Below are 17950 nucleotides of genomic sequence, written 5' to 3'. Positions count from 1 at the left end.
TCGGACCCCCACTACTTTCCTGCCTTATAATCCCGCTGTAAATCGCCTTGCTTTCGTAGCATACCTATCGGTGCTGTCATAGTTGTTAATTGTACATTTGTGTAGTCGATACTGATAATTTGCTCGTTGACCGATCGCTAGTAATGTCCCTGAACATCATTCCAGTCGGGTTGACGCGACATTTCAGATAATTTGGGGAATACTCACCAACGCCAACGCCTACATAAGTGTCATCCTGCTGCCCACATCCGTCCCTTCCGGAGGAAGAGGCATCTCGCCACTCCGATCCGAGATGAACATACGGTATCTAACGAATTGAGCACATCATGATCAGTCGTAACGATCCTGCCGCGAATAGTACGCACATCCGTTCCAGCCGTACGCGTTCCTCTGGGGGAACAGATGGCCGGGTCGTCTTGAACACCCTGCGCAGGTGCTCCTCCGTGATCTCATGTTTCTAAGCGGTCACATAAGGACAACGTTCAGCACTCGCGCGAGCGGCACTCAGAGATCGAGCTCACCGGCCTGCCCACATCGCCTCCTGGTCCGCCTGGCGCAGTTTTCGCCGCGTCCGGCTTCCTCAATACCTGCTGCAACTATCACACACAATCCAATCAGCACATTCTCAAATCAACCCGACAGCGCTGCTCACCCGCTTCTGGAACGCAGACTCCTCCGCCCTTGAGAGCACGCGCGCCTGTTCTGCATCAGTCATTCCGAGGACGGTGTACTCCACAGGCTCTGAGTCGTCTTGCTCGGACGTGTGATCAGCTCCGTTCGCAGTCCCGTTGATCGCGTGCGACGAGATGGTATCGTGGATGACTTCCAGATGCGCATTGTACACGAGCGCCTGCAGGTCCGCGCCCGAGAAGCCCTCCGTGTCGCGCGCGAGGGCGTCGAGGTTGACAGAGGGCGCGATGGTCGTCTTGCGCCCAAGCGTTTCGAGGACCTGCGAATGGATATGCGTTAGGCGTGAGCATTGAGCGCAGGGAAGGGCACAGTCAGAGCGATAGGCGCACCTCCCGACGTTCTTCTGTATTCGGCATGTCGCAGAGGAGCGATTTGTCCAGACGGCCTGGACGCAGCAAGGCAGAATCTATCAAGTCGGGCCGACTGCCATCATTGCACGTAAGCGTGCTTCAGCCTGGTCATAGACGAGAGTGAGACGATACCTTGTAGCAGCGAGGACATAGACACCCTCAAGACCCTCCGCACCGTCCATCTGCGTCAACAGCTGATTAACCACGCGGTCCGTGACTCCAGTACTGTCATGACCTCTGTGAAAATCTCGACAGTCAGCGGCGCCATCCAAGCGTCAAGAGAAGAGGCACTGACCTTTTCGGTGCGATAGAGTCAAACTCGTCGAAGAACAGCACGCAAGGCTTCGCTGCGCTTGCACGCTCAAACAGATCCCGCACCGACTTCTCGCTGGCACCGATGTACTTGTTGAGCAACTCCGGGCCTTTGATGCTGATGAAGTTGAGCCCGCATTCCTTCGCGACGGCCGATGCGAGGAGCGTCTTCCCGCATCCTGGGTACCCATACAGCAATAGTCTACCATACATATTAGCAAACATGCCCCCGCATGTCTCATGATGATGGGCTTACCCAGAACGCAGGCGCAATGGAGACTGGGCGAAGATAGGCCCGTACTTGGTCGGCCACTCTAGAGTCTCACGGAGCACTCGCTTCGTTTCACGCAGTCCTGGAACACAAATGATTGAGCTGACGCCCTTGGCGGACGAGTAATGGACACGATTTACCTCCGACGTCAGCCCACTCGACTTCGGACTTCTGCAATTTGACATCACGTAACGACAACGGAACAAAGTCCACTTGCGCCGATGCGAAGTCTGCATGGAGCAGCGCAGTCTATCCTCGCAAACACTGTTCAAAAGCCAGAAGAATGTACGAAACAATCAGCCACGCACAGAAGAACTCTCGCTGTCATCCAGCCCAGTCGACCGAATAGCAGCGCGATGCACCGCCCTCGCCACGAAGTCCTTGAGATCCGTCGCCGAATATCCCTCCGTCTGCGTCGCCAGCGCCGTGAAGTTCAGTGGCGCAGAAAGGTCTTGCACGATATTCGACGTGTTCATGCGCTCCCGCACCAGCTGCGCGAGAATCTAAAACGCACTCCATCAGTTTCACGGATGAGTCCAGCCCGCGTTCACGCTCACGTCTCGTCTAGCGTCCTTCCCTGGCGGCTTGAGCGCGACGACCTCCTGGAATAGATGCGAGGAGTTGAGTGACGGATGCAACGCAGCCTGTGATTCGGCGGTGGCGAGGAGGATTACGCCGTTCGCATTGGGCGCTGCAGTGCGCGCGGAGCGTCCAAAGGTTGACAGGAACAACTCAGCGATGTGTCGGCTGCGGAAGGAATCTGCATGCTGCAGACAACGTGAGACACATTCGTGAAGACATGCACTCGTCAACGCACCTCGAGTTCTGCGCCCATCAGTTTATCGATGTTGTCCAGAATGAGCACGGATGGCCGATGCCACGCCGCCTTGTCCATCCAGTATTTGAAGTACGAGCGGATTTTGCTTATCGGTGCTTCGTAGTACTTTGCTATATCGACGTACAGTATGTCTGTGATCGACGGATTTTCAGAAGCCGTTGATCACGATGGCACGCGTACTCACAAGCTAATGTCCGGGAATCTTCCTGCATGGAGTCTGCAACGGCACGCACGAGCGACGTCTTCCCCGCACCGGAACGCCCTGTTACGATTAATCCAGGCGCTGGACGGGCGATCAATTGCTCGTCAGTGCGAATATAAAACTAGAGTGATGAGATAACGTACTCCCGCGAATCCTTCCGCTGAAGGCGTGCAGCGCAAAATGCGTGAGGCAGAATTGCGTGCATGTGGTCAGGATGTCATCAACGCCCGCTAGGCCGTGCCTGCGCTTCGTTTCTGGACTGTTCTCCATTAGCCACAAAGTGCGCATAGATACAATGTATGCTACGTACGGTTCGTTTTCAGCGTCCTCAAGCTGAAACTCTTCCGCTGAAAGCAGTACATGTTCTTTGATGAAGGATACGCTAGCGAAGGGCACATTTGATATGAGAGGAAAGCTGAGTCGCCTTGGAAACAAGCTCACCGGACGAGATCAAAGTCTTCGATGCCGTCCACATTACCTTGAAGCATAATATGCCCCTCCGGTATCGGAATTGCAGCTGACCAAGTCAAGATCACTTCGTCATCTTGAGCCACGGGTGGCTTCTCTGCCCCCTTGTCTCCGTTAGGTTTGAGTATCCGAGGTGCTGGAGGTATAGATGTAGCACTTGACGAGGAATCTTGTGAGGGATCTGCAGGCGGCGGCAAGCGCCGCAGAGTCGCTTTCCAGCTGTGTAGCTCAGACACAGCGGCAGAGTCTGTATTGAGCGCAGCTAGCGTAGCTCGAGATACGTACGCTATGACGAGATCTGGCGAAGCGTCTGAGGATGTCGGTGAAGGCACGTTCCGTCGCGGCAAGACCCGCATTGTCCGTGCTGGCCTCTTCTTCGCCTGCGGCTTGGCCTCGGACATGCCCTTGTCAGTGCTGAAACCGTCCGTCTTCCCTTTGGCGATGTGGTGCTTTGGGCGTGGGGACTCACCGTTCACCGAACGGCCGCGCCCTGCCGCCGATGACTTCGCATGAGGCTTTGGTGCTATGCTCACTTCAGTGTTTGTGGCTAACAGCGCCGCTCTTCCACGCGGCTCGAGAGACACTGCAGTCATGTCAGCATTCGTGTTGCCTTCACGGACTACTTCAATACACTGACCGACTTTCAGCCGGACTCTGGTGCGACCCATGACCCAGACATCGATCTCCTGCCCTACTACGGCGACTCTGACCTGGGAGAGAAGAGTTTCCTCCACGTGCGAAGCGTGTATTTCCTAACATGTTCAGCACAGAGTGAATGGATAGTAATGCCATCGGACGAGCAGCACTCACGATGATCTCCCAGTCATCCGAAGTTACTGGTTCTGCGGTCACAGACGTTGCAGAAGGAAGGTCATGTAAAAGAGCAATCTCCACCTTCACAACATCTCGTTATAACAAGGTCTCTAGAAGATACAACATTACTCACCACGTCTCCCAAGGCAAACCCGAGGCTCTCGGCATACTGCGGGTCGATCTCAATCGTTTCCAACCCCTTCTCACTGGACCCTCCGGACTGATAGTGGGCATAGGAAGATGCAGCGGCCATGCCAGTCCAGCCGACATAAGCCTCCACCTTGCGGCTCTCATTACCGGACGATCGTCTGCTTGACGAGACCAAAGACAAGTGCACTGCAAGGTTCTGCGGCCGCTGCAGACGAATGAGCGATGCAAGCTATGGATACAAGTACCTGTCGCAAACCTACTATCTGCCGTTCTAATAGTGGACCGTAGATAGAGACCGGAAGATGAACCAAAGACGAGCGTAGCGAGACACAGTGAATCCGGGCTCGGCGAGGCATGGTGTCGAAATATGGAGGTGAACAAGCGTGTTACAGTAGCAATCAAGCACAGCTCAGGTTGTACGTCCAGCAACGACGAGTTCATATAACATATAGCTCAAAGTCCTTGTCAGGTAGACCTCGCGGTCGAGGTGAACGTCCTCGATTACTAAATTGGGAGTAAGTACTACGAGGCTCGTGATCCGCTGGGGCTCCCGTAGGACATTGTACGGCAAACCATTTCGTTTCGCATCCTACACGACAAATGACAGAGGTACGAGCAAGGATAGATGGAACAGTGCGGCAATGGACATGCAATTTTAATCCTAGTTCTCAGGATACAAATGTGTAATGGTGTTACTTCACTGAGAATGAACGCCACCAACGGTATTGATTAATTGCCACTTTAACGTTAACGTGCGTTGAAAATCCCGTCATAGCTCGCTGAACGGTGGTATCAACACGAGTGTGCGTATATATATACAGGGAATATTGACACTGGAGATGTCCCTGCGCCACATCCCGAATCCATTCATAGCTACGCTCTAATATCAACGCCATAAACAGCTTCGTAGATCTTGTGTACCCATTGATTATATTCTCGTCGACCTTGTTTCAACTTCAAACCGTGACCTCCAATATTTCCAGAGCTCTATCTCGATCAGGTAACACGCTGCCGTCCTTCAACCACTCAAACATGCTTTGCAGAGTTTTTTCCATCGACTCCAACTGCGCCTTGGACACGCCGCCAGCGATGCTTTCCTCCAACGTCAGCTTCTCCATTCCCTCGCCCCGCAGGTCGTATATCTGCCCTGCGGCTCGCGAATTTGTCGCCACCCACTGCGAAAAAGGACGCCGGATCTGGTCGTAAACCTGCAGCGCTTGCGGGAGCGTCTCGCGCGTGACGCGAGGATGTGCGAGTACGGCGGCCAGGACGAAGCCATCCTTGTTCGGAGAGTCAGTAAAATGCGCGATATACAGGTGCGACCGCTTACCTCAATTGCTTGCCCAGCTCCCGAACCTTGGAAGGGAGTCATCGCGTGTGCCTATATACCCACGGTTGCATCGGCATGAATGCTAACCGACTATGAGTAGGATTAGAATGATACTGACCGCATCACCCAAGAGTGCAACACGATTGTCCACGTATGTGGGCAACGGCGAAAGGACATGAATCGCCCATGCAGAGACCTCGCCAATACACTAATATGAATGCAAGAAACATCATCGTCAAAGAGAAGAAAACGATAGGTTGCAAGAATCAGCGTACGTTCAACAGATCCTGCATATGGGACTCGAACATAGAGAAAGTCTCGATGAACTCCTCCTTTGCGCATTTTCGCGTCCAGGATCTGTTGTACGGTGTGCCTTCTAACGCAGGTTCAGATACGTACGCGCCGAAGTTGATCTGTTGGCCTTGCGAAATCGGATATGTGATGACAAACTAGAACGTAGTCGGACATCGCGCTAATACTGCCAAAAGATGGAAATGAGGCATACCCTGTCTTTGCCCATACACTGTGACGCATCGAAAATGTCCATGAGTACAGCAGACTAGCGGAAAGAAGGCGACCTACCATATGCGGTTTTTGTGAAAGCGGGTTACCCGGAGATGCAACTTCGAGTATGTCCTTGGGAATAAGACTACGGTACATGATCTTCCCGGTCCATACCGGCTTGGCCTTTGCCAGCAATTCGGAAGCCTTGGCGTCGTCTCCAGCTTCTTTGGCTTGTTCAGCAAGTGAACGATACAGCACATCGCGAACGGTTGATTTGATGCCATCGCAGCCAACAAGGACGTCGCAGGTCCCAGAAGAGCCGTCAGCGAATTGTAGACCTATCTCGCCGGAGTCCTTTGTGGCGTAACTCGTCAGTCGCTTGGACAAATGCAGCTTGCACGAGTCCGGAATATGTTTCTTGAGGACTTTATGAAACTGTGCTCTGTGATACGTCACAAATGGACCTGAAACGATCAAAGCGTGAGCGCACAACCGAGGCAGTGAGTGGTTAGACTTTACTTTCGGTCTCTGCCACGAAAATGCCCTGTGGCTGATCTGCCTTTCTGTATATCAAGGAATGTGCTGCGCAAAAGTCTAGAGCATCAGTTTCGTCTCGTCTTGGGCATCCATAAGTGCACGCACGAGCTATCTGCCCATCTTTCATGTGTGTGATGGACAGAAAATCATCTTCCAGTCCGAGCTCTTTCAGGATCTTCCACACTCTTGGCCACACGCCTATTCCAGCGCCGACCTCAGAAAGCACGGTAGTCGACTCGTAGATGTCCACAGACACATTAGCGAGTGACCTGTGGAGCGAGAGTGCGAAGCAGAGTCCTCCGATTCCAGCACCGCTGCGATAGAAAAGTTCAGCAGCAGTCAATCCGCTGATTCTGTCATGGCTTACACGATCGCAACCTTGAACTTGGGCTCAGCCATGTCTCTCGAGGTACTTGATCAACTTGATATAAGTCCTCATATATCATATACTGATCCTACAACTGATCGACGATGTCTGCTTCGAGCTGGCCGATGGCAACGGCCGCTGACGCGGCATTCCTGCTTGCTGAATCAATGTTGCCACGCCTGTCAGTCAGCAATAGAAGACATTTTGATGCCGAGACAGTGGCGGCAGACGTTTGCAAGTGCGAACTCTACCCCAAAGTGTTTCTAGAAATAGCACACGTGGATGGCATGGCCGGAGACGAGTCAGATGGCTGAATGGCCGGCATAATCACAGGGCCTAGCTAACATCTTCATTGTTTGCATGCGAGTCGATGTCCAATGGACGTTGTCTGTCTTTACTTTGAAGCGGTCGTTAGCATACAAAACCAGAGCGGATGAAGCAATCATTCGGATGCACCCACCTGCATCGTGGCTACTGCGGCCGAGAAACTTGCTGCGGCGCGTAGTCTTAATCTTTCGGCGCCGTATCTCCGCATAACAAACCCTGCTGATGTAGAAGCAAAGAAGCCATGGAGAACACGGTAAAAAGTCTCAACACACGACTCCGGCGCGTGCATAAGTGGTGCACGATCATCCCGACTGATAGTGGGCAGAGGAAGACGCAGCGGCCATGCCAGTCCAGCCAATATAGGCCTCCACCTCTCGGCCCTCGTTACCGGACAATTGTCTGCTGACGAGACCAAAGACATGTGCACTGCCAGGTTTTGTGGCCGCTGAAGACGAATGAGCAATGCGAACTATGGACACAAGTGCCTGTCGCAAACCTACTGTCTGCTGTCCTAATAACGGGCCATAGATAGGGACTAGGAGACGGATCAAAGACGAGCATAGCGAGACACAGTGAATCCGGGCTCTGCGAGGCGTGATGACGAAAACTGGAGGTCCAATATCTCCAGAGCTCTGTCGCGATCAGGCATCACGCTGGTGTCCTTCAACCAGTCAAACATGCCTTGCAGCGTCTATTCCATCTGCTCCAACTGCTCCTTGGACACGCCGCCAGCGATGCTTTCCTCCAACGTCAGCTTCTCCATGCCCTCACCCCGCAGGTCGAATATGTGCCCTACAGCTCGTGACTTCGCTGCTACCGATTGCGAGAAAGGACGCCGGATCTGGTCGTAAACCTGCAGAGCTTGGGGAACCGTTTCCCGCGTAACGCGAAGATGCGCGAGTATGGCGGCCAGGACGAAGCCGTCCTTGTTCGGAGACTCAGCAGGGTGCACGATAAATGGGCGCGATCACGTTCCTCCATTGCTTGCCCAGCTCCCGCACCTTGGAAGGGAGTCATCGCGTGGGCCTAGATATTCATGGTTGCATCGACATGAATGCTAACCGACTATAAGTAGGATGAGGATGATACTGACCGCATCGCCCAAGAATCCAACACGATCGCCCACGTAGGCAGGCTACGGCGGAAGGGCATGATCCGCCCATGCAGAGACATCTCCAAGACACTGATATGAGTGCAAGGAAGAACGTCGTCAAAAAGAAGGAACGATAGGTTTCAAGCAGCGTACGTTCAACAGATCCTGCATATGGGACTCGAACATAGAGAAAGCCCCGATGAACTCCTCCTTTGCGCACTTGTGCATCCAGGGATTGTTGTACGGTGTGCCTTCTAATGCAGGTTCATATACGTGTGCGCCGAAATTGATCTGTTGGCCTTGCGAAATCGGATATGTGATGACACACTAGAACGCAGTCGGCCCATCGCCTTGGTATTCTCAGAAAGTGGGTAAAGAGCCATACCCTGTCTTTGCCCATACTCTGTGGCGTGTCGAAGATATCCATGAGGGCAGCAGACTAGTGGAGAGAGGAGGCAACCTTACTATGCGCACTTCTTGTGAGAGCGGATTTCCCGGAGATGCAGCTTCGAGCACGTCCTTGGGAACGAGACTACGATACATGATCTTCCCAGTCCACACTGGCTTGGCCTTTGCCATCAATTCGGAAACCCTGGCGTCGTTTCCAGCTTGTTTGGCTTGTGAACTTTACAGTACATCGCGAACGGTTGATCTGATGCCATCGCAGCCAACGAGGACGTTGCAAGTCACCGAAGAGCCGTCTGCGAATTGCAGACGTATCTCGCTGGTATCCATCGTGACATAGGTCGTCAAGCGCTTGGACATATGCAGCTTGCATGGGTCGGGGAGATGTTTGTTAAGGACTTTCTGAAAGTGGGCCCTGTGGTACGTCACAAATGGTGCTATACCAATCAAAGCGTGAGCGCGCAACCGGAGCAATGAGTGTTCAGACTTTACATTCTATCTTCCCTACGAAAATGCCCTGCGGCTGATCTGCCTTTCTGTATACCATGGAATGCGCTATGCAAAGTGTAGAGCGTCAGTTTCGTCTCGTCGTGAACATCCATAAGTGCACGCACGAGCTACCTGCCCATCCTTCATGTGTGTGATGGACAGAAGATCGTCTTCTAGTCCGAGCTCTTTCAAGATCTGCCACACTCTAGGCGACACGCCTATTCCAGCGCCGACTCCAGAAAGCACGGCAGTCGACTCGTAGATGTCCATGGAGACGTTAGCGCATGATCTGTGGAGCGATAGTGCGAAGCACAATCCTCCAATTCCAGCACCGCTGTGACAGAAGAGTTCAGCAGGAGTGAATCCGCTGAACATAACATGACTTACACGATCGCAATCTTGAACTAGGGCTCAGTCATAGCTGTGGACATGCTGGAGTACTTTGACCAAAGGTCCTCATGTATTATACACTGGTTGATAGCAACGCCCGATGACGCAGCACTTCTGCATGCTGTATGCAAGCTGCTACGACTATCAGTCAGCGAGGACAAATAGAAGACGTGTTGGCGCTGATACAATGGCGCGAGATGCTTGCAAGTGCGAACTCTATCCCAAGGAGTCTGAAGAGATAGCACACGTGAATGGCATGATCGGGGACGAGTGAGATGGCTGACATGGTCAGTGATGAATCACAGGGCCTAGGGACCATCCTCGTTGTTTGCACGCGAGTTGATATCCAGTGGACGTTATCTGTCTTTACCTTGAAGCGGTCGTTAGCATACAAAAAGAGAGCGGTGAGGCAATCATTCGGATACGACATAACTTAACTGCATCATGGCTACTGCAGCCGAGAAGCTTGCTGCGATAAGTATTCTTAGTATTGCGGTGTCGCATCTCCGCATGACAAGCCCTGCGTAGGCAGAAGCAAAGAACCAGTAGAGAACGGAGTAAAAGTCTCAGCACACGACTTCGACGCGCCACGCATGGTAGTGCACGATCATCTGCGAAGTGCACATCCCATCTTGACTATGGAGCATTGCCGCGGCTTTCAATTGCGGCATCGATTTATCGAGTAATCATCGTGTAAACATCAAACAAATATCTGCGAGCGAACATCAGCATTGGGTGCAAACGCACAAGAAAGCAACACCAACCATTCCAGTGCACTATTATGACACATTATACAGCTCTATATATCTTCATAGATCTCATCCGGTTTTGGCCTTCAACTGCTTCCACAGCGTAGAGAACATCACCGCCCCGATACCTACCAAGGCGATCTGCAGCCCGACATAGCTCAGCATCCCGACCTTCGTGCCCGCACCTCCCCACACCGCGCCGCACACGCGCCCCGTATAGTTGCTATACTGGATCGCCATACTGATGCGCATATTCCACTCACCCGGCAGCTGCTTCGAGAGCAAGCTAAGCGTGACCGTGCTCGCGAGGTTGAACCCGAGCGCGACGAGGAACCAGCATATAAACAGGCTACCATAGTTCACCGCGTTTCCGCGCAGGATGCCGATGGCGATCAGCAGCCCCACGAGGCCGAGCCCAGACCCGACAGCGAGCGTGTGCCTGTCCTGCACCCGCCGCGCGGCGACGAGGTTCACAAGCAGGAACGGGATCGTGCATATCCCGCCGAGCGCAATGAGGTTGCCTGCGGCGGAAGGACTGAAGTGGAACGGGTTGACGCGTAGGTTCGACTCGGTGAAGACCGGGATGTTGGCCTCCCATGCTCCCAAAATGAAGAAGCAGGTCATGGCAAACCAACACATAGTCGCGGTCACTCCCCACTGGGCAGCAGACATGCGCATCGGCGTTGGCTGCACAGTGTCGGTGTTCATGTCATCTGAAGGGGCGGCCACGATAATTTCGGTAGACGAGGCTTTCTCCTCGGAAGGAGCTGCCGATGGCTGGCGAGGGGTAAGCGTGCCACTGGCTGATCCGTAGGACGCGTCGGGAGCACGCGGGGTCTCTTCGTGCGGAACAACGATTCCTTCGCTTGTGATATCCCGCGAGCTTTTGTTCCTAAGCGTCTGTTGTCTATTGCGAGAAGGCGACGCAGATTGAAGTTCAACCTGCGTGCCTGCAGGAGGCTTTGGGGGAACATCCTCGTACAGCAGTGCTGCAACAAGCCAGAACACAGCCCAGAGGGCCGACAATACCCATGTCGGGCTGGTGTACCCATTGAAGACGGCGTTTGAGAAGCCGACTTTGTAACTAGACGACAAATCAATAGTTGTCATGATCTCATCACTAACAGGTACCTACAGAAGACCACCAACGAACGGGCCAACGCTGAAGCCGACACCCTGACCCAGCACGAGCCAGCCGGCCAGCATCGTTCTCCGTCGTACACCGACGATCCTGGGATCCGAGCAGTATCGCTTCGAATACATCCAGAATGTAAAGCCAAATCCGGACACGATTCGGCCAATCAGTATGAGATACAGAAAGTTGGCGTAGTACGCCAGACTGTATAGCACGTTACCAAGCAACGCAGAAGCACATGCAAAGTGGAGAGGACGCTTGTATCCACCTTTGACGGCATGATCAGTAACCGAAAGAACGTGGCTTTTGGTGAGCACCCACCGCCATCAAGCTTTGCCAAAGGGACCAAAGCGAGCCCGGAGAATACCGTCGGAATACCGATCACCAGACCGGAGAACGTAGACGTGCCACCCAGATGTTTGGCATACTCATTAGAAGATGACACGACGATAAAGAAGGAGACCTGACAACATGCACGTCAGCTGTGCAGACCTACCGTGAAGTTCGTGGCATTTACCTGTAGCAATGCGCTCGCCAGTAAAACGATGATCAAAGAAGTCAACTTTGGTAGCTTGAACTCGTCGCTTGCATTGGCTGGCGCTATCTCAGGCTGAGCCTCACGATCTGAAATCTGGACTTCGGGACGGACATCGGGCGTTATGCTCTGTGGTTCATGGGAGCCTCGCGTGAGGGTCCTTGCCAGCGGAGCTGGAAGATCAAAGACAGTGTTTAAGAGTTGGGGCATGCTCTGATGAGACCGTACTCGTATCGTCGACACGAGAGAAAACAGCTATGAGAGCGTCGTGAAAGAGCCGTGTCAGGAGTGGGGTGGAGTGAGGTACTATAGCCGAGAGAGCCGGTGGAATCTGCTGTGGCGGCGCTCCGCCCCGACTATAAACCAACGATTGTGAGTTTGATAGTTCCTGGTCCTCCCGAGGCATGATTATACTTACCGAACCTATAGTTTTAATTTCCATATTCAACACGGTTGTTTGGGGAACCGATGCGCCGCACACAGCATACGTCCCGTTTGACTGTGGCCGCAGTGGACACCGTTTCAGAGTCCGAGGCCAGCTTCTGGATCGGTGATTGCCGCCAACTCCCACGAGATGATGCATAGCAGTCTAAAGATCAGAATAATAGTCGAGTCGATGGAATACATGAGCAGCCGCTAGGATGGCTCATCGGGAGAAAATCCTCATCGGCTTGTGCTCGCTGAACCGACTTCTCGACTTGGATGCACTTACATGTAAGATCAATAAGCTTAGTAAGTCTGTTTATTGCCGAAGGTTCCCATCCACTTGGTGAGAAAGGCTGAATTTCTGACCTACTTACAATATCCTTTCTGTAACATAAAGGGACACTTTGCTGTGGTCCAAGCCTGAACCCAAAAAATACATCATGTGCATGTTTCCTCCATTCATAGCCTTATTTGCTTTGCATAAGCTGGCAGATGCAGGTATAGTAACTAAGGGAAAATTGTTCGTGATGTCTCAAAGGTTCACACAGCAATGAGATTACCTATTCTTGTCGCAGGAGAAGTGGCATTGGAGCTGAACTGGATGTTCAGCTGACAGCATTCTTTGCTAAGAGCCCGATGTGGGATTCCGCTTCATCGGGTCCCTAATTAACTTTCATGAATAATAGATGAAGTGCCTTGAATAACTGGCTCGCGGAGAGCGTCGCAGAGGGTCGTGAATCGTTTGCTAATGCGTCCACGCCGCTCTCGCTGCGACTTTTGTCCGCATTTATGAAGTCTTATCGATCTTCTCCACAGTCCGTTTTGCATCCGACCTTGATCGATAGTGAAATGGTACCTAGTACGCAAGATGATAAGCATGCTTGGGCGAATTGAGTGCGTACCGTGTATTCGGCACTTCTACTGGACAGGATGCTCCTACTATACATCCAGCACGATCGTTGCACTGGCTCGTTTGAGAACACCCAAGGCTAGTCCACTGCAACAGCTCGCGCAGCATCAATCAGTTAACGCTCATCATTCAATGGACACGATTGCTGGTCGTAGACTGTCACTCGTCGAAGCTTCTGCGACAGTTCGCAACAGATGAACAAGATAGCTAAATCCACCGCCGAATTTGAGACTAAGTACGGCCGCCTCAAGTCCGCGGAGTCAGCCAAGTTCGTAGTAATCCGGATTGCCCTAGATGCGAAGCTGGATGCAGGTTGTAATGATAGCAAGAGAGGGTTCTGGCATCGGAGCCGTAGATTCTAGAGTTGGCTTGACGCTCATTTCCTTCGAACCTCTGCTTCAGTTCTCACCTCATACCCTGTTCCTTTCTTTCATGCAAAACAATCAGTCTTCCATGTACTCATCAACGTTGTGGTCGCAACCAGTTCTTCACGAGGTTCCGGGCATGGCCTGAGTCTGAGTCTCAACCTGCTGCCGCCACCGGAAGATCCCGAGCGGAGGCGAAACGCGCAGTAGTTCACCGCGCTCTATTCGGCAGCAATTGAGCTAATGATTCTTTCCCTGTGAAGTCTACACTTATACGCAATTCGTATGCTGTTTCATAAGCTGCTGTGGTCTAGATGCCTCATGTGTGAGGAGGCGGGCAGTGACGATTGCGTGCCGAGCGGTGCCGGCGGCGGCATAGACACCGCCCATTCATTCGAATAAAGGCGTGGGAACGCACAGCTTAGCTGAGTTTGAAAGCTTGTACATCCGCGGCCGTTGTGTTACGTCGCGTGATAAGCGTCGGAGACTGACCGCCGGTTACTTAATGGGGGCGTGCTGCGAGTGACCCGCCTTCATTCTTTCCTCCGTTCTCCATCGAATGGTACCACTGCTCGGTCGCATACGGTCGTCTCAGTTGTTGTTCACGTTCGCACAGGCGGCGATTAATCACAATGTTCCCTCTCTGCAGCCCAGCGCCACGCACACTCACTCCTACGCAAAGCGAGCTATCGAACATGGCAGTACGGAGTTTATCGTCTTCGCCATTCTCATCCCCGTGCTCGTTATCTTGTCTGGTATCTTTGCCGGTCTGACACTGGGATACATGTCGCTCGACGAGACGCAACTGAACGTGCTCAGTATCAGTGGTACTCCGTGAGTGGTCTATATCGTTATCTGAACCGCCGCTGATTGTCCTCGCAGTAAGCAGAAGGAGTATGCTAATAGGATCAAGCCCATTCGGAAGAATGGCCACTTCCTCCTCGTCACTCTCCTACTCGCCAACATGGTCGTAAACGAGACTCTCCCCGTGATATCTGACCCCGTCCTCGGCGGTGGCGTGCAGAGTGTCGTCGTCAGCACGGTCCTCATCGTCATGTACGTGCACGTCTTCCGTCGTTCGCACGCTCGTCCGATTAGCATTTCGCTTCCGGGCACGAGTTATGCGCAGGACCACCAGACACGTTCGTAATTGGTGCGTGTCTTCGCGGCCCGATACACGTGATATGCGTAAATTTGGAGGTGGCCATTGCACGCTTGCAATATGCGCTGTCTGATAGCATTGCCCTCGACAAAAGTGCCCCTCCGATATCCATATGTTTCTTGGTGCCTGCGCATGGCATTCACTTGAGTTGAGGGGGGGTGATATGACAGCCCCACTTGGGCGATTGACTTGCGCGTCCAAGCGACTTCATCTCATTGTCCTCTGTGGAGGCGTGGTTTAACGCGTGGGATAGTAGCGTGGTATGATAACGTGCAATGAGCGCTCACATGAGGATATGAATTGAGTGCATCATGGGTCATTGACAAGCCTCTAATCGCGGAGCGCCTTTGACTTCAACGTCCTACGGGCTCTTCCTTTATTGTTATCCCATCGCGTACTGTTTCTGACCATCTCTTGAATGCAGCTTCTCCGAAATCATCCCGCAGTCGCTTTGCACCCGCTATGGGCTTTTCTATGGCGCAAAGATGGCCGGCATTGTTCGCGTCCTCATGTGGGCAGCCGTGAGTTGCATAATCCTTGACTTATCGTCCGCGCTCTGATCTCTCCTTTCCAGGCTCCCGTCGCATATCCTGTCGCAAAGCTGCTTGAATTCATCCTCGGCCAGCACCATGGTATCATGTATCGTCGTGCAGAGCTCAAGGAGCTCATTGCATTGCACTCGAACGCTGGTGAACTCGGTGGTGACTTGAAGACAGACACAGTGACGATCATTGGTGGTGCGCTTGACCTTCAGGAGAAGGTTGTGAAGCAGGCGATGACGCCAATCGAGAACGTGTTCATGCTCAGCATCAACTCGCGCCTCGACTATGAAACGCTCCGCGAGATCTGCCTTACGGGCCACTCACGTGTGCCGGTGTACGAGGAGGTTGAGATCCCTGCACCGGCGGTTGTGGGTGCCATGAGCAGCGAGAATGGCGACGGTTTGACGAGCGAGGCCGTAAGCATTGTCGGCAGCAAATCACAGATGATCAAGGCAAAGAAGGTCGTCGGTATCCTCTTGGTCAAGCAGGTGAGTCAATTGTGTGAACCTTGTGTCACTCCTTCTGAATCGAATGCCTCCAGTGCGTGCTTCTCGACCCGAAGGACGCGACGCCAGTCCGCAACATACCGCTGAATAAGGTGCCGCTGGTCCCGCACAATGAGTCGCTGCTCGGCATCCTAGACAAGTTCCAAGAGGGCCGGTCGCACATAGCTATCGTGTCACGGTTCAGCATCGAACGCGCTGCGAGCGTGAAACAGGTCGTCAAGCACGGGCTCACGCACCGGCTCCGCAAGGGCGTCGAGAGCGACGCGGAGAGCAGCGCAGATGAGGGCGAACACCAGAGTCGCTGGAAGCCGCATATCCGCCGTAAGCGCAGTGAGGGTGAGGGTGAGAGCAGCGGAAACGAAGAGACGCTCCGAGAGCAGGATGAGACGAGCGACGACGCGGCATCGCGCAACAGCGAGGGCCGCCGCAAGGGCCTGCGACCGTTCAGTCGTCGCGGTAGACGGAAACACAAGAACCAGAAGCCGGAGGATATCGATCTCGAGATGGGTGTCGTGGATAAGGAGCAAGCGCTTGCGGAGAGCAAAGCCAAAAAGACTAATTTGGTTCTGCCGCGCGCTCGCTTCTGGGGCAATGAACAAGATGTTCCTGCTGACGCTGTACTGTCGATCGAAGGCGCGGAGGAGGTGAGTTGGCAATTTCCGTGAGTGATTATCTAGGAAGCTAATGATATGCCGTGTCAATAGTTCCTGCAGATCACCGATCCTGCGATCATGCCTTTGGGGATCATCACCTTGGAAGACGTGCTAGAAGGTATGCATGGCAGTTCGATGTGTGCATGGACAGCTTGCTGATATGTGATACGCAGAGCTGATTGGAGAGGAGATCTACGACGAGTTCGATCCGCAGGGACATCCTCTTTTGTCGTCGTATGCCGGAGTAGAGGCCAAAGTCAAGGCCAAAGTCAAGTTACCTGGTGGCGGCCCCCTCCGCCGCAGACGCTCCGCGCCTCAGCTCGCTCTCTCCGCCGATCCGGCCATTTCTGCCTCCACGCCCTCCACGGACATATCGACGTCTCCAACTGTCACCCCTGACTATGCTTCCGCAGGAGATACCAAGTCTGGCACTGGCACGCCGACGCAGTTCGCGATATCCGGACTTCCGTTGCGAGGCCTGCAGGCGCTGAGCTTGAGGGGCATCGGGTCGCGCATAGCGAGGTCGAGCAGCGCGCCGCCCATTCCCAGGGATCAGGAGACGCTCGACAAGGAGAAAGATGGTGCTAATACCCCTGCTCCTGTCCCTGAGGGTGTGGTCGTGGTGACATCTCCGCCTTCGGAGGTCTCGGATCAAGGCAGAGCAGAAGACGAGAAGCAGCTGGGCCCTACTGGGATTGCAGATGCATACACTGTGGAGGTGGAGACGCCTACAAAGATACCCCAAGTCGTGAGTGCCGAAGCGAGCGCACGGACGCGTCCTTCAGTCCCACTCTCTCCGTCTCCCGTGCGAGCGACCGCTGTCCCGCCGCCCAGCATAAACGCGACGCTCGCTGCAGCGTCGAAGCCGACATCCCGCAGTTCGTCCCCGTCGCCCTCGCTCGAGCAGGCGATCCTGATTGAGCGGAAACGGCGTGCAGCGTCGGCTGGTGCGGGCAACTTGCCTGCGCCGAAGGGATTGCGGTACAAGAGCAGTCCGTTGACGGGTGAGAGGAGCGGTCTGGTCGTCGCCGAGGCGGTCAAGCGCGACATGAGTGCGGGCCTGGAGAGCGCGGAGAGCGAGAAGAAGGGTGAGAGCCCTTTTGATGACTGACGATGAGATGATTCCGACGTAGAGCGTACGGTTTTCTGGATGGATAATGCGGTGAGACGTTCGACTGCACTGCCGCGATTGTATATGGCGTTCTCTCCTTTCTTGCGCATCGCACTTTCAGCACATATGGCATGTCAAGTACTGTTCTGCTCGTGTATCATATGTATCAGTAGCCGATATGGATCGGATTGGATCAGACGTACGTATAGTAGTGTATGTAGCTGGACCTCGACGTGTGGTCTGTATGTTTCTGTAAACCGAGCATCATGCGTACCTTGACATTAAATTTTTTTTTCATCCCTTAGGCTTGCTCGCGAGCG

The 17950-nt window shown here is 53.5% G+C and overlaps 5 protein-coding genes across 5 annotated transcripts; 1 reads left to right on the top strand and 4 right to left on the bottom strand.

The window, feature by feature from the left end:
- Positions 1-219: 219 nt before the first annotated feature.
- LAESUDRAFT_763333 (AAA-domain-containing protein) lies at positions 220-4450 on the bottom strand (the record flags this gene model as incomplete). Its single annotated transcript, XM_040913238.1, has 20 exons — positions 220-307; positions 366-457; positions 522-596; positions 653-949; positions 1020-1113; positions 1173-1277; positions 1336-1554; positions 1609-1705; positions 1764-1872; positions 1932-2126; positions 2181-2390; positions 2441-2592; positions 2646-2744; positions 2807-2922; positions 2974-3045; positions 3105-3714; positions 3769-3883; positions 3942-4025; positions 4078-4299; positions 4355-4450. 20 exons carry the CDS (start codon positions 4448-4450, stop codon positions 220-222), a joined length of 3147 nt encoding a protein of 1048 aa, XP_040759635.1.
- Positions 4451-4854: 404 nt separating this feature from the next.
- Positions 4855-7119, bottom strand: LAESUDRAFT_706928 (FAD/NAD(P)-binding domain-containing protein). The gene is made up of 9 exons (XM_040906644.1): positions 6833-7119; positions 6571-6779; positions 6448-6510; positions 6007-6392; positions 5930-5947; positions 5700-5873; positions 5543-5632; positions 5425-5475; positions 4855-5374 (listed from the first exon to the last, which is right to left on the bottom strand). The coding sequence occupies exons 1-9, from the start codon at positions 6862-6864 to the stop codon at positions 5051-5053; spliced, it is 1347 nt and encodes a 448-aa protein (XP_040759634.1). The 5' UTR covers positions 6865-7119; the 3' UTR covers positions 4855-5050.
- Positions 7120-7678: 559 nt separating this feature from the next.
- On the bottom strand, positions 7679-9467 carry LAESUDRAFT_815649 (uncharacterized protein). The gene is made up of 7 exons (XM_040914707.1): positions 9272-9467; positions 9150-9212; positions 8889-9094; positions 8718-8822; positions 8638-8655; positions 8406-8579; positions 7679-8084 (listed from the first exon to the last, which is right to left on the bottom strand). The coding sequence occupies exons 1-7, from the start codon at positions 9414-9416 to the stop codon at positions 7851-7853; spliced, it is 945 nt and encodes a 314-aa protein (XP_040759633.1). The 5' UTR covers positions 9417-9467; the 3' UTR covers positions 7679-7850.
- An 887-nt stretch (positions 9468-10354) lies between these two features.
- LAESUDRAFT_662913 (MFS general substrate transporter) lies at positions 10355-12165 on the bottom strand (the record flags this gene model as incomplete). Its single annotated transcript, XM_040905026.1, has 5 exons — positions 10355-11034; positions 11116-11369; positions 11421-11688; positions 11742-11883; positions 11938-12165. The coding sequence occupies 5 exons, from the start codon at positions 12163-12165 to the stop codon at positions 10355-10357; spliced, it is 1572 nt and encodes a 523-aa protein (XP_040759632.1).
- Positions 12166-14215: 2050 nt separating this feature from the next.
- Positions 14216-17630, top strand: LAESUDRAFT_745256 (DUF21-domain-containing protein; the record flags this gene model as incomplete). The annotated part of the gene is made up of 10 exons (XM_040911362.1): positions 14216-14262; positions 14359-14490; positions 14539-14712; positions 15243-15339; positions 15393-15848; positions 15902-16510; positions 16571-16637; positions 16693-16800; positions 16823-16942; positions 17038-17630. The coding sequence occupies 10 exons, from the start codon at positions 14216-14218 to the stop codon at positions 17628-17630; spliced, it is 2403 nt and encodes an 800-aa protein (XP_040759631.1).
- Positions 17631-17950: the final 320 nt, after the last annotated feature.

The sequence above is a fragment of the Laetiporus sulphureus genome, assembly GCF_001632365.1.
Source record: "Laetiporus sulphureus 93-53 unplaced genomic scaffold LAESUscaffold_54, whole genome shotgun sequence".
In the NCBI taxonomy this organism is placed as follows: domain Eukaryota; kingdom Fungi; phylum Basidiomycota; class Agaricomycetes; order Polyporales; family Laetiporaceae; genus Laetiporus; species Laetiporus sulphureus.
The sequence above is the reverse complement of the archived record's forward strand: the minus strand, read 5'-3'. Positions and strand labels throughout refer to the sequence as shown.